General features: G+C 34.2%; 1 protein-coding gene across 1 annotated transcript in view; it reads left to right on the forward strand.

Moving 5' to 3' along the window:
- Positions 1 to 23,793, forward strand: part of CNTN5 (contactin 5) — a 570,282-nt gene that overhangs the window by 453,778 nt on the left and 92,711 nt on the right. The window contains exon 14 of the mRNA XM_044919780.1: positions 3,967 to 4,087. Coding sequence (XP_044775715.1) covers positions 3,967 to 4,087 — 121 coding nt within the window. The remainder of the gene's footprint in view (positions 1 to 3,966; positions 4,088 to 23,793) is intronic.

Below are 23,793 nucleotides of genomic sequence, written 5' to 3' on the forward strand. Positions count from 1 at the left end.
GTATCTTCTCAGGCAAAGAAAGGAGAAAGAGCATCTGCAACAGAACAACAGGCAGAATTATGGGAAGTAGTCCCATGGATGAGAAAAGGTGAGAGTAAAGCTGTAGAAGCACAGGATTCTGTCATAGGAGGTGGCATCATGTTCTGAGGAGTCTTCTGTGTTGAAGTGAGGAGATTGGACTTAATCCACAAGGTAATAGGAGCCAGCACACACTTTGAACAGCAAAGTTATATGTGCTTCCATTTTTAAGAAGTCTTAACTAACAGTCTTATGTGGGATGAGGACATTTAGTCAAAGTGAAAGCCAATAAAGATTTGGACTTGAGTGGAAGGATGACGGTTCCTGTATTATTTGAAAGCCATAAATAAAAATTACAATAATCTAGCAACTGCTCTAGTGAGACTATGTGACCAAGAAATGTAAATGATTTAGCCATGTTGCTGCTCTCACAGAGAGTAAACATACACCCTCTTTCTTTGTTCTTTTTTTTTTATTAAAGTGTAGTTGATATACAATGTTACATTAGTTTCAGGTGTACAATATGGCAATTTGACTAGTCTATGCATTATGTTATGCCCAAAACAAGTGTAACAGCCTCTTTCTTAAAGAGTCTTCATTTATTCAGCCATTCAACAAATATTTATTGAGCTCCTGCTATGTGGCATGCACAATGCTAGGTACACAATGCTTGGAGCATTATGTTAAGTACTGGTTGTGGGGAAGTTCATTTGAAACAACATGTAACACAGTTTATTCATAAAGCCAGAAAAAGCAGCAAAGAAAAGACAGGATATAAAGTAAGTGTCAAACAAAACAAGAAAAGAGAGAATAACTCCTAAAAGAGAAAAAGTGAAAATGAGGTTTAAGCTTAAGAAAGCAAGCATCTGCTGTAAGTAACCATTTCATTAAAAGTGCACTAAATTGTGGAGGTTCTCTCTCAGGAACTGCATACTGTGGATTGAGATTAAGTATAATGGGTTCCCCCATGAATTCTTCTCATTACTTCTCTTGAAAGATCAGTAAATCTACTGAATGGGTAATTTAGGTTTAGTGTTCACAATCCATTCATTTTACTTTTAATCTTCCCTGTCTAGAATTGTAAAAATATGATGTAGGTATAATCCAAAAGAGAAGGGATGAGCCCAAAATGAGACTATTTCAACTCCTCAAATAGTCTTGACATTGACAGAAATGCAATAAACTCTAGACTTTTTATTCCTGATAGATGGTGATGGAGCTTCAGCCAGCTAATAAAGTATTGCACACTATTAATTGCAGGAAACAAGTAAAAGACAGCATAGGAAAGATAATCTATACCTCACCCTCCTGAATTCCTCAAATCTTTATGTGATTTTCAGTGAAGACTCATCTTAATCTCATTAAGCTTTTCTTTTACTATAATTCAACAGAAAGGACAAAGGTTTGAGGACTTTTATCCAGGACAAAAAGAAATCAATAATTTGGGAAGAAAAGGTTCTGGAAAATAAGACAATCAATTATTTAATCACAAGAACGTAATTTTATAAAATAATTTTTCAAAAATGTGAGCCTGAAAAATGACTTTTAATCATTACTTTTTCCACTGTTAAACTACCACCGATCAGTTTGTGAAATTAGAAAATAGACAAGCAAATAAAAAAAAAACAAAACAAAAAATACCAAGCACAGTCTTCCAGAAGCATATTTCTGGAAATAATAAAAGTCCCTTATGATTTTCTGGACCTATCCTTGGCTTTTCCATTAAACATAGGCCCCATTCTGGGTTCAGAGTGTATGTATTGATTCCTGATTAATTTGAGTACCCTATTAGGAGAGCTTCTTTGAAATCCAAGGGGAAAAAGAAATTTTCACACCTAAGATGGACCCATACTACATAAAGTGATAAAAATATCAAAGCTTATTTATAAGTATTAAATTATGTTGATTTGAAACTGAATTATAGCTTATAATGTTTATAATTTGCTTTTGTTTACCCATATTAAATCAAAGAGTTTTAAAGTATATATTTCCTTTTCAGATTTGAAAGAAGTAAACACTTAGTCCAGTATAGATGAGAAAATGAAATTTAAGAGTACCAATTTGTCCTAAGGAAATTAGCAGCATAGGACATTCTCTGGACAAATATCACATTCTTTGAAATAATTGTTATGACATTTTAATGCATTCTTACCATGAAGCATTCCCTTGTAAATGACTAAACCAGACTATGTCTTAACAATTATTTCATGAGAAAACTTCAATACCTTTAGAAGTTCTTATCATAAGACCAATAGAAAGGAAAAAAAAAAAAACAGAAAAGAAATACCAGAAAAAAGTGGTTTAAAACATAGTATACAGTTAAGCATTTCATTTAAATAAATACACATAATTTGACAGGTAAAAACTTCCAATGACTTCACACACTTTCAATGAACCCTAAGGAAAGAAAAAAGAATCCAAAGAATTTCTAGAAATTCTTTTCACTTTTATGGTTTTTATATAACCCATTAGTCTATATCAAAATAAAGGCAAGGGCGCCTGGGTGGCTCAGTTGGTTAAGCAACTGCCTTCAGCTCAGGTCATGATCCTGGAGTCCTTGGATCGAGTCCCGCATCGGGCTCCCTGCTCGGCGGGGAGTCTGCTTCTCCCTCTCCCGCTCCCCCCTCTTGTGCTCTTTCTCTCTCTCACTCTCTCTCTCAAATAAATAAATAAAATCTTTTAAAAAATAAATAAATAAATAAATAAATAAAGGCAAGCAAGTAAACTCAAATAATTATTGGGATACTGCCCTCTAAGGACAAATACACTTTTTTTTTTAAAGGTAATTCACCTATTCCATCAAAAAATAAAAGATCTCTAATCTGAAGTGCTTCTCTTTGGCTTGCATTAAACATCCTTTCATATACTCAACTACTGTTAAAGAGAAGTGTTGAGTTCTTTGAAAATATCATTTCAAGCTATATGCATCTACACTCATTCCAGCCAATTTTTTTATTGCAACATGAAAACTGAAGAGTGTATTGGAGTTTTGCTATGTTGTTATCTGAAGAAATACCTTATGAGTTGTGAATTCCAGATCTTTGGATGTTCACACACACACACACACACACGCACACACACATACAAATCTGTCTTTCCTGATAGAGTAAATGAAAGCCAAGATTAAGTAATGAAAGTCTGTACCCATCATTCTAATGTGTAGGATCATCACTAATCCCATGAACTGATACATCTAAAAGATACTTATTCATCTCCTTAACTGCAGTTGTTCTTCAACTATGTTCTAATCATCATGCTCCCAACAAGAATCAAGTGTTTCAAAACTCCTTTGTGTTTCATAACGACACTGATTAGCAGAAATACAGGCTGACCCTACTCCCTGATGGTGGCGGTTATGGGAGGAATAAATCTTCGTTAAGTAAAGACACATGGCTGGGCGCCTGGGTGGCTCAGTTGGTTAAGTAAAGACACATGGCTTTGCACCAGCAATCTTCCACCCAAGCACTCTCACTCTGTTGCCTACAGTGTACTTACAAAAGCAATCATTCAATAAAGTTGCACAAGATAATCTTTGGACTGCTATCTTCTCATAATTAATTTCCACATGTTGCTCTTCCTTTCAAAACTATTGTCTTGCCACAATATAGGCCTGTCTCTGAATGTCAAAGCGATAATTTTGGCTCACTGATTATTTTTCCTATACTTTTAAATATATGAATGTTTATGCATATTTAAATATTTCTTAAATATCGTAGCTGCTAAATCATGATATGAAATATTTAATGTTCAAACTCTTTATTAGCAGTTGTTGAAAACATAACTTCCATGTGTTCCTTAAAATAGGGCATGTTTGATTTCTGTATTGTTGTCATATAAATTGTAAGGACAAAAATGGGCCCTATGACTGAATGTACAAAATTCCCCTTAAACCACCTTGAACTAGGCAGATTTGCAACATTTTAAACTGGCACTTCATCCCTCTTTCAGCAAGCATCCTCTGCAGATTTAATGATCAGGAACATCCTTCTGATGCATGCTGGGAGATATGGCTGCAGGGTACAGACCACAGCAGACAGTGTGTCAGATGAGGCAGAACTTCTGGTTAGGGGTGAGTATGCTAATAGTGCAGTCTGAAGACATGATCACCATAAATTATCATACAAAGGAATTTAAATGCATGGACTTTGAGCACATCAGTAGTGTGCATTTTACTTTCAATTTTACAATATATGTTATTTTTGCTTAACCTCTTGCCGTTGAAAAGATCACATGGAAAACTGCTGCTTAGTAACAGACAAAACCGGTAGATCCAACTTCAGGGTCTAAAACACCTTTAGTAGTAAAGGGTCACTTATTGTTTCACCAACTTAATGCCAAACAGAAATTTTAAACAGTGGAGCCACAGATACTTGGACTAAGAGATAAAATTTGTTTGTGTGTAGATGTGTTTTTCAAATGCAAAGCTAGTGGAACCCTTAGGCATTTTTTTTTTTCCCTCCACTAACTTCTAAATTCTGCTTCCCAAAACAGGAAAACTGCATGCCTAATATGGTGGCATTTGCCACTGTTCAGTGACAGGGGTTTTTTAAGTCTGAAAATGTCAAACAGAGTCTGTGCATAAATCATAGTTAAGTGGTTTCCACTATGAACTGGGCTGCCGAATTCTGCAACCCTATAAAGTTACATCTTATTTGAATTAAGTAAATGACTACAGCATTAATTTCTTTTAGCGCATTATTCCCCAGTATGGGAAATGCAGCTCCTAGCATACATATTCTTTCTCTCTCTCTCTCCTCCCTTCCTCCCTTCCTCCCTTCCTTCCTTCCTTTCTTTCTTCCTTCCTTCCTTCCCTTCTTCCTCTCTCTCTCCCTTCCTTCTTTTCTCTTCTTTCTTTTAGTTTGAGATACAATATACCTACAGAAAATTCCACAAATTATTTGTGTACAAGTGTATACCTCAATGAAAAATCAAATATGAATATACCATGAAACTAAATTCAAGACAAGAACTAGAACACTAACAGAATCTCACCTAGTGCCTCTCCCTTTTTGATTTTAAACAATTACATTTTGAGTGATGTGAGTATTGTATGCTAAGACTCTTTGCATGATCTCTGCAAATAAAAATTCAATCTATAGCAAAAACTTATATTTTAGATTTATGTGTCTTTTATCTACTTGAAGTGTTTTCCAATCATGACTTTTAAGAATTCATTAATATTATAAAAATCTTGAGTAGGAAACATAAGGCATATAGTAAGCTTCATCATCTCTTTGTTTTAGTTGTATGTATTATCAAAGGTTTGTTGATTTTTGGTAGTGCATCCATCATTGATCCAAGTAAAATATTGTTTTGAAACAAGTGTGCATCTGAGTGAGTGGCACTTTGTCCTTTTTTTTGGCATGTTCCTATTCAAAAGGTTATTTGAACTTTTCTCCAAATTTATATCAAGAGTGTGTATCTGTATTACCCTTTTACAAAACATCAACCTTTTAAAGTGCTCATCCTCTCATGATATTCCATTTAGGTAAAAATTCTTCCTTTATGCCTTTTGAAGTTATAAGGCTCATGGAATTGCAAGCTCCATATTGCAGTCAAATTTATGGAAAATTGCTTTCTTCTCTTGCTGTGGTCTGTTTTAGATTATGTGTATTTATTGTGTAGCACTTGCCTAGTAATTTAGAATGATGCTCCTAAAATTGGAGCTTTCCGAATGAATAACACAATTTAGAGGTTGATAACAAGAAACTAGGTATTTTTACAGGATTGTGAGGGGCAAATTTAAACCAACATTCTGCTTTGTAAGTAAAATTAAACTCAACAGAGTTTAGAACATAATTCAGGTTCAGCTTTTTTGTGTTCTGCTCTTTTAGCCTTTGGCTTTATGCCTGGGAGAAGATAAAATGCATAAATGTCGAAATTACACTCAAAAGAAATTTCAAACAGGTTGCTATTGTCTGAATATTCATGCAACATTCAACTCAAGCTTTCATTCAAAGTGAGTTTGATCAAGTCACCAATGTTCTATTATATAGTTGCTTTACTTATCTAAAATTAGTGAAAATAGCTTGCCTTTTCTGCCTGGTTGGTCTTAGACAGATTTAAAAACTTAACTAGGGGTTTTGGTTCCTCTCTTTTTTTAATTTTACTATTTTTGTTAAGTTAACAGCTCCTGATAATTGAAGGAACTTGGATATTTGACTATTGCTGTTTTCCAGGTTGGCTTGTGAAATAAAACTCAAAATAGTCTTACCCTGCCATTCTTTCTCCCATTCCCATTCATTGATTTGTAAACTTGGGGAATTCTAATAATACAGGGCATAGGACAAAAGTTGAGCATTTTAAATAGAGTTTTTCTAATGATGGCTACAATTCCAGCAGCAGAATCCTTAAAGTGCATTTATTCAAGTATGTGTCACATAAAAATGGGAACAGCAAAGACAATTCCATCATACATCTTCCTATAGAATACCATCATTGGATTGTCTCAGCAGTTCACTTTGCTCAATGTTGAGCATGAGGAACATTCCTGGGTGGCAAGGGATAAATTTCTATAACCCTGTAATTCTATTTTAGTGGGGATTTGGGGAGAAAAAAATCTGTGTTCCCCAAGATTGATGGAAGCTATTTTTTTATCATCTCCTTTCCCATTAAAGACAGTCTATGAAATTCTTCTGTGCATCTTACCAAGTCCTGAAATTTTTCTCCAGGCCTCATAAGGATATCAAATTGGAGCTCAGGTGTATAGCCCTAAGACCTCATCATTGCCTGTTTAGAATCTGAGTGTTCTTAACTACTTTAAAGCTATATTTCCCCCAAATGCTTGTTTCCACTGTTGCTTCATTTTGCTTGTGAATGTCAGTTCTTTTATTCACCTCTTTTCCACTATTCTTATCATCCTCCAAAAATTGAATTTCCCCATAAATAATCATCTGAAGCATAAAATCACTTGCTTTCACATATTTAATATTCAGTGAACCAGCATTATTGCAGCACCACAAATAATTTGGAGAGCCATAATAGAAGTAATGAATATGTTAAAATAAATTATTTTGCTGAAATACAAAAGGAAGTTAAAGCCACACCTGGACATCTGTGCACAATTTAAGTCACTTATTCAAGTGTGATATAGCAACAAAACAGAAAGTAAGACTAGACAATGCTATAGGGAACCTCTTTACAGATGGATAGAACTGTATTATGTTATCCAGGGCACAGGACATTGATCATCAAGAGGTAACATGGGAGAGTACACGATCTGTAAAGAACTGATAACTCCCAAGCAATTTGAGAGATGATCAAACACAATATTAAAGGCTCCAGAGAAAGGAGTGTTAGTTTTTTGTTACTTTATTTTACAAAAATGAATGTTAGAATTATGTTTTCCCAAGCCAATATAAGAGTAGGAAACTATCTTGGTTTAAAGAATAAAATGTGTTTAGCTGAGCTGCGGTAACTGGGACCAGAACATGAGTTCTGCTTATTCTGCCAAGAGGCAGAAGAAAGAGTTTAAAAATTCACTTCTTCATGAAAATTTTATATTCATATTACTCTGTTTATTAATACAAAACAGTAGGTCAAGAACTCTTAGAATAGTCAAAGAATAATCAATAATCCTTTGGCTCCTCCTGAATGCATACCTTATGTGCTCTCCTTTCTCAAAACTTGGACAACAATTTTCATTTCCTGTGTTACAACTTACAGAATGAATCTGATGTTTATTAAATTGAATTTGAGAGGAAAGACTCCACCCTAGGACGTAACTTGTTGAGAGATATCTCGCTGTTTTTTTACCACTCACCCCTTCTTACTCAACTTGGTGTTCAACCTGTCTTTCAATCTTACTTGCTTTAAACTTTCCATCAATTCAATTCTATTTATTCTTTTCAAGAAAGCTTCTTTCCTTTAATATTTTACCTTGAATCTCTCCCAACCCACCTAGTCACCTTTCACTGCAAATCTAAAACTACTAAAAGTTTGACTGTTTTGTTAATTAAATAAGTCAACGGGTATATATTGATAATTTGGTATTCATTTACTCACCCATTCATTCAGTATCTGCTGTGTATCAAGCTCTGAGCTAGGCACATAGATGGAAAGATGAAGGCACCAAAGTCTCAGCCCTCTGTGGGGCCTTATGGCCACTAGTGTGAGAGGCATCTTTGGGAATGGCATGAGAAACACTAAAAAAGTAAAGCTCCCTGGAAACTTTCAGTCTTTTAGGAGAAATAATGCAATACTAGGAGACAACATAGGCATAGCTACAGGACTACATAATTTGTGGGAACTAGTGCAAACTAAAAATGCAGAGCCCCTTGGTCAAAACTTCATAAGAATTTCAAGACAATGATGGCAGAGCATTAATCCAAGTATGGGGACCTTCTTTTTTTTATGCACATTTTTTTATTTTGAACTAGAAGTCAAAAATAATAAGCATCCATATTTCTGTCTGTTAATATACAGTGATTTTTAAAAGGAAGGAAAGCAAATTATGTAGAAGAATAATTTGTACCTGATAAGTGTTTGAAAGTTACATACCTTAAATACGTCTCATCAATGATGGGTGATCATGTCTCATTTTGACGTACTAATGCATTTTGAATATAAAATTTTTTTATTTTGCTTTCAATTTCTTTGATACACTGACTTTTCCTAAAAAGAGGGTTAATATTTTTCATTGATTCTTAAGATTGATACTGGTAAGCAGTTAACTTCCCCTGTTCAAGTATATCTTCCTCACCAGTAAAATTTCTTGTTTTTATTGTTTATGCCTCTAATAAAATTACATTTAATTTATGCCACTGGGAACTCTGAAGATGGGCCATAAAAAAGTGTCCTCTCTTCCTCCTCCCCCAAGAATATAATGCTTATCTAACTAAAAATTTGAGGCAAATTAAAGAGCAAGAATGGACAAAGCCAAGTGTTTTAGCAACTAGAATTAAAAGAAGCTGAAGCTCAGAACATACCCAGTATGGGGACCTTCTAAGGTAGGGACCCTCCCTGAGTGACTACGCAGGTAGCACAGCTGTGAAGCCAGCCTGCTATAGCTATTAAATTATGTATTGCTCTACAAGAAGAAAAGGACTTTAGCAAAGGATACTAAAATACCTTTTTTTTTTCAGTGACAACAAAGTTGTCTAAATCTGTTTTCTCTCTGTAAAATTAGCATATTACAACCTCTTCAGAGGTTTTATTAGCTTTTTATAGGAAATATCTTTTAATTATTCTACTCCATTTTGGAAGATTTTGTTTATTGTGTTAAAGTAATCATTAATTCATATTTCTATTTTAATTTCCACCAAAACCTCTTATCATCATGTGGTATCTGGTGTTACCAAACTAGGTGATTTAATCTAGCCAACCACAGAGGTTTTATATTTTAGCTACTTGTGAAGTGTTACCTGTTTAATTTTGTTTTTAAATTAACCTTGAGATATCAATTACTGTCTGATGGAAACCAGTTTAGGACCTTTGAATAAATTCTGTCTAAACAATAATTTTCAGTGATTCTCAACTAGCAAGAGAGGAAAGTTTAAGAATTCTCTGCTTTTTGCCCTTGGAAGGATACAAGTACTAGAACTTTCCCAACAAAGGGAAATTCAAGCTAGGTAAAAACCTTGAACATATTTCTATTTTGAGAATCTGATTTGAGAATTAAGCATATTAATGTGTTAATGTGCTCTATCTTTATATCTCTCATAGAACTACCCTTGTGAACCATGTAGATTCCAAACTGAAATAAACGCTTATCTTAGCACTGGCCTAGTTTAGCATCTGGCCACTTCTGAAAGTTTCAAGCTTTAAAATGTACAAGTATTTAACACAAGTATCTTTTGGAAGATAGAGTTTGCATAGTTTTTCTTTTTCACCATTACACAATGACCTTGTACTTGGAGATTGCACAAGCCTTCATATGGTGGAGTAATGTGTTGGACTCAAAAGAGTCTCTATTAAAAAAAAAAAAAGTTTCTAGTGGAAAGAAAAAGAACCAGTAGTCACAAAAGCAAAGCTGAGTTTGCCAACATTTGGGGATCACAGGACAATGAAAATGTTTTCAGTGTAATTTTAATCTTAATTAATAGTAATAGTAAATGAATTTGCAATTAATTTATGTTTTAGAGAAGAATGGAGGTTATTCAGTTAATATATTTGTTTTTGTAACATTAAAATATCTTTAAAATACATATATAAAATATCTTCCTTCTTAAAGAAAACCTAATCTTATTCATGTAGTATCTTATTGAAATATCCTACATCACTGTGGAAATTTTAGATCACTACTATCACTAGTATTGGATGATTATTTAAATAACTTACACCAATGACTTATTTTTCTAGCTTAGAATTGTTTGACATTAACTTTTTTTTTTTTTTTTTGGTTAATCGTGTGTTTGGATTCTGTGCACCACATTTAGTTTGGCTCATTGAAGTGATAGTTGACTGAAGTGATCTGATTGATGGAAATGATTGAAACAAAATGAACAATTAAATTGTCATTGTATACAGACAACCAATTGATGGAGACTAAGTTGTGTATTTTATTCACTCAACAAATATTGAGAACTGCTAGATGCCAAGTTTTCCTTTAGTCACTGATAATTTCTGTCAATTGATTTAGACTTCTGCAGGTTTCTTAATAGGAACATTTTGCTATTTTGAAGCAAGTACGCTGACTTCACTTCCATTTTGAGAAAAATTCTAATCAGCTGGACTTCATATTATACATATTTTTGAGTCATAAACTGTAAGGTGATCACATTTCACTATGTACTTTGTCCCACAGACTAAGCTATTTTTCTTACATATCCATCTTAACATAAAAATGACATTTACTATCACTTCACATTTATGCAAACTTATCGAGATAAGTTCTTGGTGTGTGAGTTATGTTTTAAGTGCTGTTTTTATTCATTGTTTAGCGGGTGCCCACTATACGCCAGGACGGTGCTAAGTGTGCAAGAGGGAGAAGTGAGAGATGGGATTGGATCTAAGTGCCTTCTAATGCCATGGCAGAGAGCTTAACCTTTATACTGAAAGTTATGGACATCGATCAAAGGACCAAAGCAGGCAGGGAACATGAGTAGATATATACTTTAAGATCATTCTGAAAACCACAGAGGTTTTTTGAGACCAGTGGTTGCTAATAGACCAAGTAGGAAGTTATAGCAGTAATCTTCACAAGAAATAAGAAAGGTCTGAAAAAAGGAAATGATCATGGAGATTAAAAAAGAGTGTACCTATTCAAAAAATAAGAAGGAGACAGAATCTATAGAACCTGGTAGCTCACTGTCTATGAAAAATGAAAAGGAAGAATCAAGAATGAATGCCAATTGTGTTGCTTAATTGAGGGATCAATGGCAGTGAGACCATACATTCTGGTTAGACCAAGATAGTTCCAAGTTAAACTAGGAGTGACAGAGTAATTATTAGTGAAATCCTTTCACTCTCAAAATTGTCCTGGTTTAGATAAATTATGTGGCCACCCTAATGAATGATCATGATTTTCATGTAGTCAGGAAAGTAAGGAGAGAAGTGGATTGGTGGTAAAGGAACAGCATTTAAGATAAGGCTCTCCAAAGAGAACTAGTCTGTAAGCAAATAGATTTGTGGCTATGGAGGTAGGAGAGAAACACCAAAGTTGAGATGTAGATTTGAGCACAATCAGATAGAAATGAAAGTACAGAGATAGCATGTAAAGAATGAGAAGAGAAAAACACTCAGGATAGAAGCTCAAGAAAAACTAAAGTTGAAGAGGAGAGAAATATACAAAGATTGGGAAGTGGCTGCTGGAGACAGCAAGCTACCAGGAAGAAAGCAAGGAAATCAAGTCAAAGGGACAAAGAGAAAAGAGAATTTCAGGAAAGACAAAGTAGGCAACAGTGTCAAGTATAAGTAAAATAAGAACAAATATCTACCATTAGGTTAAGCAATTTGAAAGTAGTTGATGACTTTGGCAAGGGCAAATTCAATGGCATGATGGGTGTAATTACCAATTACAGTAGGTGGAAAGAGGCAAACAAGATGTATAAAAGGAAAGCATGGGCTTTGAAGTCAGACAGGCCATTTCACATCCCCCAAGCTCTTACTGGTCTGTAACTTTGGACAGGTTGCTTAACTTTAACCTTGCTCACTTTCCATTCATTCATTCAACACTGATTCATCAAGCATTTATAGAGCACATAATATGTGGCAGGCACTATACTAAGAACCAGTTAGCCATGAACAACTTGCATCCCTGACATAGAAGAACATGTCTTTTTACAATATAATATAAGAAGTGCTGTTACAGATGTATGAGCAGCACATTTTACTCTGATCATAAGCCCCATTAATAATAATAAAAAACAACTAGCATTTATTAAGGTTTTCTTACATGCCAGGCCCTGTCCCTATATGAATTATTTCACTTTATCCATTTAGCATATCATATAAAAACAATGAGTGGAATACTATTTTTAGTTCCAATTTGCAAATAAAGAAACTAAGGCTTAGGGAGGTTTAGGACTTGTTGAATGTCACCCTAATAAGTGGAATAGTGAGTAGAATCCAAGCAGACTAATTTCAAAGTGAACATTTAAAATTATTATACTGCCTTCCATCATCAATTGCCAGATTGTTTTTATTTTATTCATTATTGTATTCCCTGGATCTACTTAGTTCCTGACACATTACAGTTCCTGACAAATATTAATAAATATTTGTGAAAGGAAGGTAGAAAGAAAGAGAAGGAAAGGGCAGAGCAGGGAGGAAGAAAAGAAGGAAAAGGAAGAAAGGGGGAGAAAAGAGAAAGAGGAAGAAAGGAATAAGGAGGAAGGGGAAAGAGAAGAGTCCTATGAGAAGGGATGGAGTGACAGGCTTTGCATAGGAGTCAGAGAATTTTTATACATGAGCTGGTTTAAAGTCATTTGTTAAGGTAAGAAAGAGAACAGAAGATAATCTACATCATCTTGCAAATAAGCTCTTTTTCACTCTCATCTGCCTGTAAGGGTAGGCCTCACGCTCTCTAATCCTCTGAAGTTTCTAATCTTTGACCACATGACCAGGAAGCTCAACATTACTGATCACCACTTTCTGTCTTATATTTTGCTCTAAATGACCACTAAGCTTACTGACAAGTCTGAACTTCCCCTGACCCCTATGTCTTGCCAAGTATACAAGATGTCAAATTCTAATGATTATTTTCTCAGGATATCTTGTGGGACTTCTTATCCAGACACACTAAGTTTTGATAGAAAAGAATCACTTCCGGACAAAATGTCACCAGGGATACTAAGCAGTAATAAAGAAACAGACCTCTTTCAGCATGATCTCTTCTCATTCTCTCATTTTAAACTTTCTTATGATTGCCACAATTATGAGGGAAGTACAAAACTCCCAGCTGCTTTAAAAAGCACCTGACCTGTATTTCAATCGTTACTTCTGGTCTTTCAAACCCTCGATATTCGTTGTTTCTTACTTACTCATAGGTAAATTATGCCAAAAGTCATGAAAATAAAACAACACAAATCAAAAAATGGTGTTTGGTGTTCAGAAGGTTGTCCTTATTAAACTCACCAATATTACTTGGGCAAAATATTGGAAGTACATTTTACATGTGTTCATTTGTTTGAATTATTTGGAAAAATCATCTACTTACTTTTCATAGTTTTTATAGATATAGGACTAAACCAACCAGCAATCCTTTCTAACACATGACCTTTTTAATTTCCTGAATGAATTTGTTTTCTGTGACAGTTACCTAGATTATTTTAGCATGTTTTTTCAGTATTAGGTAGTAATTTGTTTTCATGTAAGCCTAGAATACACAGTTTCAGAGGCCATATAGATACTACATGGCTCTTTCATAACCCATATGTGGTCACCAAGAACCCAAGTTCCAAGCAAAAGATCTGTGGAATGTCAGCCCAATACTGGTCACACCTCCAAAACAATGGAAAATTGGTAAGTTCACTTTAGTCCCTGTCCTAAAATCTTGTTTTATTTCAACCTATGTTCCAAAATACTCAATTCTTAATTATTCTCTTGATTTTGTCTAACATAATACAACATGTAACCTGGTCTCTGAATGATTCTTCATTGAACAACACAAAATCCATGAATACTGAACAGAGAGAGGACTAACACTGATTGAAAGTTTTTGCTGACTTTTACTGAAGATTAGATTTTGTCCTAAACATCTGGCAAAGGTAATGTCCCCGTTTCACTAAGTACTCCTTAATTTGGAATTACAAAGGCAATTAGTTCTCTAATGGGTTAGAGCAACTGAGGTGAGAGAGTAGGAGAGAAACTGAACAGCAGATGATGTCTGTTAATGCCAAGAAAAAAAAAAATGACTTTGAATCATTCTTGGTAAAAATCTTTCTTATAAATGTCTCTTCCTCTTTTTTTTTCATTTTTCAAAACTAGAGTGTGTCTAACTTTATTGCTTAGTATGTATGAGGAAAACCTTATTTGATACCTTATATGTAAAGATTGGCAGTCATGAACACATGGATCTCTACCCTATGTTATTGATTGACTTTATCAGTAGACTTTACCTTCAGATCATTGCTGAGGTACCTAAAAACTGAGGGGAAAAGGGAAAAAGATAGCTCCCAGCTTTATAAAAACAGTTCATTAAAATAGAAAATAACCACTATAAGATTCAAAGTGGGCAGGCATTGAAAAGCTGAGATATAAAAGTGACAGCTGCAAGGTTATTTACTGCAGTTAGAAAATAAAATTACATAAACTTAAGGTGTATAAAAAGTAGCAAAGAAAGGTCTGCTGTGCTTGCATTTCATTTAGAAAAACAATATCTTTGAGCAACACTGAGCACTTGGCACTAGACCTAGTTTATAGCTGGTGCTCAGTAAATGTTAGTTGAATCTCAATAGCCTGATTTAAAAATGACTCACGTTGTTTAAAATTGCTGTGATAGTAACCAGTTTAATAGCCAATACAGTGTAGCATTATAAAAATAACCCAGGCCCAGATTTCAATCTCAATCTGATACTAGCTGAATAACCATAGGCAAGTCATTTTACCTCTTTTGGATTCTTCATTTGTATAATAGGCATATAATATCTAATTTGTGATTTAATAGGAGAAAGAAATGAGATTTCAAATGGTAGAATGCTTCTCAATAAATGTAGATATTATTGTTGATATTCTTAATTAGAGAAAGAATTTTTATTTCCCTAATCTTTAAGGTTAAGGAATGAATCATTGTTCTTTATGGTATATATGGGCCGGAAAATGGTATACATTTCTCCAACAATCAATCCTATTTGATTATCCATTGACTAAAATATCCAATAATATTCTGATTATTTTGTCCATCTTGTTCACTTACAACTTGATAATACATTCTAAAGGTGATTGGAAGCATTTTGACTGCCTCTCCTTCCTCAGGGTCAAATTGGCATGTTGATAGATTTGGCATAATTGTGTTCTCTGTTGGTTTATTGTCATTAGGATAAACTGAAACACCTTCAGGGCCATCTCAGTATATTCAATAAACTGAAGCAATGAAATCTTGCATCACTTTCCTGAAGCAGGTTGTTTATATTAGCACGTATTTACATGCATTGAAGATTCCATTGTGATGGTTTCTATCTTTGAGCAAAATGCAATAGCTATCTTAGTGTACAAAGGAATTTCCCAAATGTGAAGTAAATGCTGAAGGACTTCAAATACAGTTATATAAAGGAATCAAAAGAATTAGACTGAGTTAAAAAAAAAGTTAAAAAGTTAAATACACAAATTATATTTCATTCTAGAAAAAAATGTGTAGATGAGCCCATGACAGATAGTTCTAAGGTTTTTTTTCCTATCAGTAACTATCATCAATGTCTGCATATCTATAGCCACCAACTTGATATCACACAAAATAGCACCAACTACATATTATAAAATTGATTTAAATCACATTATTCAATATTTTTAAAACAAATATTCATTCTATGAATGTTTACATAGGATTTTGCCATACCTTCAGCTTAGTTGACAATGAAGCAATGCAAAAATTAAAATAAAGGATACAAAGCTGTTACAAACCACCAAGGACACTAAAGGATTTGGAAGTATTTATAAAATAAATACTTAGATTTTTAAAAAGTGAAACCAAATAGTATGAATGATTTTTAGGTTCCCCTGAAATTATGTCTTAGATTTTAAAATATTCTAGGTCAGAAGTACAAAATTTTAAGCAATAGGAATATTTTTTAAACCACATAAGTTAATCATCTTTACCAAAGCATTAGCTTTTTCATTTGTCAGCATTCTGATTTGGCTAATTTAAGTATTCATTCATCACAGAAAACTGTGGCATAAAACGTCTCTTTGAATTATATGTTTTGCTCAGGAGGTTATTGGTTCATATAATTAGTTCTTTTGTGGCAACTCAAGCAATAGAAGTGTTATTAGTAAAATTCATTTGAAATACCTTATCACTGTTTCAAAGACATTTTATCACCTGATCTGTATGTATCAGTAAATCAAAGCTCATATATTTGTCTTACAACCTCAGCTCACAGAATGTTAAGTCAAGCTAATAAGTAGCATCGATCATACCCCACTGGATGAGGTAGTATGTGTTACAGACACTCTCCCTGTAATCCATCCATTATATGGAAATCTGTTACAAATTATCCAACCTCCAGGACTGCTCTATTTAAATGCTCTGCAAGAGCCCCACTGTCTCCATTTTTCCAAATGAGTTAGATGGTGGCATTAGGATTGTACCAGTTCATTGTCACCATCTGACAGCAGTCATCTTTCAGTCTGTGCTGAGCTCTTAATGGTACATTGCATAACGGTATATGTCTTCTTACAGTTGTATCACAAAAAATCCTCCAAGTATAAAACAGGAGCCGTCAAGATACCCCTAAGACAATTCTTTCTCCATTATTTCTCAGACATTGTGAGATAAGTTAACCACTTAGGGAGTAATACTCATTTTTTTTAAGTCCTTATTAGCCTACTGATTTGCTCAGTTAGTTAAAATATGAAATGACCCTAGATACATGTTTGTCAACTTTTGTTCATTTCCACAACCATGAAACATGTCCCTGCTCTCAGTGGATATCTTGTAGAACATGTTGTTGGTATGGAAAATCATGAAAGAAAATCTAAATAAATGAGAGTAAGTACAAATGTATACTTCAGAATAAAAAAACATAAAAGAAAGTTTCCTACTTACAGTTTAGCCATAATATCATCAAAGATACCCCTGTCTTAAAGAGAATGGGTTTATAAATGTATTCCCTAATGTGTCATTGGAAATAATAATTCCAAATTCACTTCATGGTATATTTGGGAACATAAGCTACAAGGATATCTATAAATTATTCATAAGTGAATAGTGAGAGTGAACAAATTTAAAAGTCAATGCATTTTTTTTTTTGCATTGCAGAGTTGCAATGAGTCATACACAATAAACCCAATATTGGATTTATGCAAAGTTTTGCAGAAACATGGCACCTTGCCTGTTTTAGCTCCCCATATGGTATTTTCCTATAGGATTTCTTTGACTCATTTTTTCTTAGAATTTATTTAATATTTAGTTTAATAAATTAATTTCAGGATAGTATCTGGGTTGCTTGAGGTTTTTAATAAGGTGATTATTTTTATTTATTCTTGCCATTTGTACAATAGACCCTCAAATATCTATTTTCTATTTCAGAAGGATCACTTCGATGGATGGACAGTATTATTTTTCTATTGGAATATACACAGTGTGTACAACTTCAACTCATGTAAAACTACATTAAATATTTATGCCTGCTTAAATACCTGCAATTGTTGGCTAATTTACCTTTCATCTGAATTTTGTGATAATTGAGAAGTGTTTGTATTTTTCTAGAAAGAAACACAGAATTCTTTAAACATCTTAAACAAAGTGATATGGAAAGTCTCACATTGGTAATTAAATGCTTCAGCCAAAAATGGCACAGTCATTTTAGCTCACAACTCACTGGTCTGAGTCAATCACTTAGCCCCATTTAACCCAAAGAAGACAGAGTTCCAATGACAAACACACATTCACAACTTATACCTACCAGGATAAATTTCATGAAATTCCAATTTTATAAGACTAGTGTAGGGAAAGGATAGTGTCATTTTGTTTTTTCTTTGTTTTCCTTACAACATAAGTAGAAAAATCACTATGCTCTTAATAAGAGTACAAGAAACTGGTATGCAGAACTTTCTTAGAGACTACCACTGTCATTGAAACTACACTGACAACTTCAACTAAGCAACTCCAGTACAATAAGACAACATTGGAAAAGTGATTTACTGAATCATTACAATTTACATTTGCTACCAAATGTTATTGCAAAGGTTTTGCTGCTTTAGTATTAACCATTGATCATTAACATTTTCAATTATTTAAATAGGTTTTCCCCAATATCTTCCCATAGCGTCTGAGGGCTTCCATTCCACTTTTGCTTTATGGTTTTCAATGGCTTCTTTCCTTTGACTTTTCTCATGTGTTATCCGGAGTGCCTTCTCATCACACTCAGATAAAATTTAAATTCATTACCATTGCCCTCAAATCCCTCTGTTATCTGGCACCTATTGACATTTCCAACATTATCACCCTACTCTATCCTCTTTTTTCACTTTGCTTCAACCACATCAGAATCCTTTCTTTTCCACAAATGTGCCAAACTCATCAACACTTAGGAATTCTGCCACTGAAGTTCTCTGCCTAGAAAACTCGCCCATAATATGTATGAGGCTGGCTGGCTTCTTATCATTTATTTTTCAGCTTCTTATCTAATGTTTTCTATCTTGCCTCCACCTGATCTTCACCCCACTTTATTTTCTTCATTGCATTTATTATTATCTGAAACTATCTCATTCATTTGTTCATTGGCCTTCTTCTCTTCCCTAGAAAGTAATCCTAATCCCTAGGGTCTGGCACACAGTAAATATTTCCTCAATATTTTTAAACAAATTATTAAATGTATGAATAAATGACTATCTAATTCTTTTTCCTGAAGTGAATAATTAGATTTTTAAAATCAGATAAATAGAGAAGGATGGACAGTGTATGAAGTAGTAATTGGATAAACAATAATCATAGGCATTTAATATTAAATATATTGCCATGTCATATGATATGTCAATAAGGCAGACACTGTGAAATAGGAGAAAAAAACTATATGGGAATAATGTGGTGGGATAGGGTTTTCAGAAGTTTCCTATAGTGCAATCAAAAAACAGTTCTTTGAAGCTTGGCACTCCCATCTCTATGAATACCTTAGCATTTTTTTCATAATTTCACCTATTTTTTGCAACATACACACATACACATACACATTTTCACAAGCAATGTTGATTGAAATATTAAAAATCAAATGCAAAGAAGGATTCATATGCTGGATTCTGGCTACACATAGTATATGGGAAAGAAACTAAATAGGAGCGCTAAAGAAAAGCTTTATGTGTCCACTAAAGATTTTACATCCATGAGACAAATTTTTGAACTATCAGTTGAAACATCAGCCAGCTGACAGCCCAGAACCTTATTATCTTGCCTTATTTGCAACTGTAGGGGCCCTAACCTGTGTCCTGGAAGCTCGGCCATGTATAGTTTGATCTGTTACTTGGGACATGAACTTTCTGGCAGCAGCTTTAATTTACTGCAGTAGGTGTATCTCTATATTTATTGAATCTTCCCTTGAATTTCACATGGACTCCACTTAACTTGTATGGTCACCAATTACTCTTAATTCAATTCCTACCTGAAATCTACCTACTCAATAGGTGGACATAACTTCCTTGATACCCATCATGCCAACTTTCAAACTCAGTCACCTCTGTTTCTGGTTATGAGCAAACATGGAACATAAAGAATTTAATTGAACAATGTTGACTCAGCCCCTATAAAGTAATGTTTTTCATTTCATATAAGCTTTCAATATTGTTAGCAATATTGCTGTTTGACTGTTACTGATTCCCTATCACCCAATGACTATTCCTGATCTTTCTGATACTCTTCAGGCTCCAAACTACATCTTCCTACTTCTGCACTTCAGTGTTATCGTCAAATTTATTTCAATTGAAATTAATTGCTTTAAATTGAAAGGAAAACCTTTGAGATCTTTCTCCAGATTTTCCCTTTATTTTAACATTATTCTTCCAATTTATCCAAGCATGAAATGCTGGAATAATGTTTCATTTCCACCCTTGACTCTTCCCCTATAATATCTAATGTGTTGGTCCACCTCCTATTTAAAAACATTTACTGGCTCTCCACTATCTACATAACAAAGTTCAAACTCATTGTCCTGGTGTTCAAGGTCTTCCATCAATCTCCTTTTCTCCACTTTTATAGACTGCTACTCTGATCAAGCTTAAACTTCTTTCCCTCTCTTCAAAAACACCTTGAATTTTCCAGTATTTTAGCATACTTATCCTCTTTTATCACCAAATAATAATAATAATAAAGTTATCTGTTCCATCTTAAGTACTAGCCCAGAGTAACTGTCTTCTTGGAGTCTTCACTAAAAAACCCCATCCTTCCAGCCTCAGTATCTAAAGAACTTTCTGTGACCTAGAGATGTGATGTACATTCCTAAGTCATTTTGGCTGGAAAATGGCAAGAGCTGCATGAGAACTAGGTCTCATGGTACCCAGTCAGCCTTCATTATTCAAAGCTGTCAAGTTTAGCTTTTTGGTTTTGTTTTTACATGGTAACATCTCCAAACCTTTCAGACTTCTCCTTTTCTTTTTCCTTTTTTAAAAGTCAGTGTAGCAATGAGAAACACACAGAATATTTAATTATGAGTTTATAAAATGAGGTTTTTCAATTTTGCTCTAAAAATCTCTGATTTTCTTTCCTTTTTTTAAGATTTTATGTATTTATTTGAGAGGGAGAGAATGCACTAACAAGTAAGGGGAGGGTCATAGGGTGAGGGAGAAGCAGACTCTCCACTGAGCCGTGAGCCCTACATGGGGCTAAATCCCAGGACCTTGAGATCATCACCTGAGCCAAAGGCAGCCACTTAACCCACTGAGCCACATAGGCACCCCTGATTTTCAATACTTTTTTGAACTTTATTGTCATAGGAATACATTGACTAAAATAGTACATCTTTAATAAGCTCCAAGTCTCTACCCAAAAGTGATCATTCCGTTATCCTACTGGTAAAATTTTAAATCACTTTAATAATTTCTTTGCATTATGTGTTTGCCTGTCTGGCTGTTTGCTTCTAGTTGGCCAGCTATTCTGTCAGTTTTCCCAATTGACTTGTTTTTTTCCAACTCCAAGGGGTTTATTTGATAATTAGATATTGTTGAAGATCCTCTTTTCAAGTATTTATGCTAATATAACCAGTCTTTGCATAGGTAAAGAAGTATTCCAGTGTTAATCTTTCACAAACCAAGGGAGTTTCCGTTATCCTTTGTCTCTTAGGATGCTTGCAGTTGCAAGTAATATGAAAACTAACTCAAATTGGCTGAAACAGTAAGGAAATTTATTGGCTCATGACAGGAAGCTAAAGCAGATTTTTTAATTGATTGATCCAGTGTCTCAAGTTTTTTTCCAAAGACTCAGGTTGATTCTATCTCTACACTGTTGTCTACAATGTTGGCCTTACCCTAAAGCTCACGGTAGTCATAGGCTGACTGCCAAGAATAGTATAGGCTAAGTGCTTTCTTGTTGCCATACGACAGGAGAAAGAACTAACATATCTTTACAAGTGTCCATCCCTTCATCTGGTTTTGCCAGTCTAGACCATGAACCAGCATCCAACATAAGAAGATTGCCATAATCTGACTGGCTTAGACCTAGCATCCTGAACCAATCATGACAGGGGCAGGTGAGATTGCCAAAATAGGCATAAACTAATCAGGGCCACCCATAGAATGGCGGTTAATTCCCTACACCACACTGCGACAGGTGGAGTGAATATTAGGGAGTGAGCCACTTCATTTCTATCCTACATTTCTACCTCCAAATTCATTTTCAATCAATAAAAGTTTGCCTCTGCTCATAATTATTTTTAATGCTCTGAAATTTACATTTTCTATGTCTGTGCTGAATTATGTGAAGCAGTTTTGAGTAGTAATAAATAGGACAGAGTTAAATCTCTGATATAGGGCGCCTGGGTGGCTCAGTTGGTTAAGCAACTGCCTTCGGCTCAGGTCATGATCCCAGAGTCCTGGGATCGAGTCCTGCATCAGGCTCCCTGCTCTGCGGGGAGCCTGCTTCTCCCTCTCCCACTCCCCCTGCTTGTGTTCCCTCTCTCGCTGTGTCTCTCTCTGTCAAATAAATAAATAAAATCTTTAAAAAAAATAAAAAATAAATAAATCTCTGATATATATGAAATTAAGAATCAGAATTGAGCCCTAGGTCCATTATTGAGGTGTTGTTGACCTTGAATCAGTCACTTCAACTTTCTGAGACTAAGTCTTCTCATTTGTGGAGAGAACGTGTTAATACCTGATTTGCTGTAAAGATTAGAGAGAAAGTTCATAACATTTAGCACAATGCCTTCTACTTGATAGATAGGCATTGAGTCATCATTTCAGCATTTTTTCCCCATTTTACATTATAAGCTCCCCAGAAGATATTGCTTGTTGAATCTGCCAATAAGAGTACTTTTTTTCAAACTTTTTCACACCTATCCTTTTATTTTGCTAGAACCAAATGTGGTGCATAGGTTCTGATTTTTACTGGTAAAAAATGAAGCATAGTGAGATCATATGACATTGTCAAAATTACCAAGCTATTGAGAGGTCCAACCAGGCTAGTATAGCTATTCACAAAGTAATTTTTACTTACATTACCCTATGCAGTCCTTACAATAATGATAAGATTGATACTATCATCCCCTTTATAAAATGTAAGGAAATTGATGCTTAATGAGGCTCAGAAATTTGCCCAAGTTTCAGAAACTTATACAGAGCTCTTACATAAAAATTCAGAATTGGAATAAGATTCTTCAGACTCTTTATCCAAATTTCTTTAGATCAATTTTTCTTGAAATAAAAATTTCCTAGGCATTTTATACAAAATACAATTCTGAGACTCTAGGTCACAGAAATTGAAATTTAGTAGCTATTGAGTAAAAAAAGTAAAACTTGAGCAGAGATTTGAAATTTGAAGACTACGTGTTAAATGGTCAAAATGAGGAGATACAAAAATTTCACACTGAGGGACTCATTACATACATGACAGATAATAAAGATAATAATAATAAGGAGAAGGGTAGATAGAATAAATGGTGAGCTTTACCAATTAATTGAGAACAAAACTGCTTAAAAAAATAATTAGAACTATTTATCATTCATTTCCATCTTTATCCACCCCTGGTAAAAATAGAGTTGGTTATTCTCATAAGACTGAGAACAGTAGGAAAGGGTCACTTAAATTAGTTTAGTAAATATTAAAGAAGTCTAAGAACACCCTCTAGTTGTCACGAAGAATGTAATGATGGTAAGGAAGTATCTGAGGAAAAAATAAGGAAAGATGCAATACTATATGAAGGTGGATGTTGCCATCCCAGTACGTCAAGAGCATTTCAGGACACATTTTCTTGTATAAAAATATAATATCAATAAAATCATACTTCCTAAATAGGGCATTCCATAAGTCTTCATAATTCTATTCTAAAGATGAACACCTCAGCCACTAGTTATTAATAGGTATGGATATGTGATGTGCTACAGAAAATCTATTCACGTTATTGACTATTACTTTTAAAAACTTATTTATTTACTTATTTTTATTTTATTATGTTATGTTAATCACCATATGTTACATAATTAGTTTTTGATGTAGTGTTCCATGATTCATTGCGTATAACACCCAGTGCTCCA

Source organism: Neomonachus schauinslandi, chromosome 11 (assembly GCF_002201575.2).
Source record: "Neomonachus schauinslandi chromosome 11, ASM220157v2, whole genome shotgun sequence".
Classification (NCBI taxonomy): domain Eukaryota; kingdom Metazoa; phylum Chordata; class Mammalia; order Carnivora; family Phocidae; genus Neomonachus; species Neomonachus schauinslandi.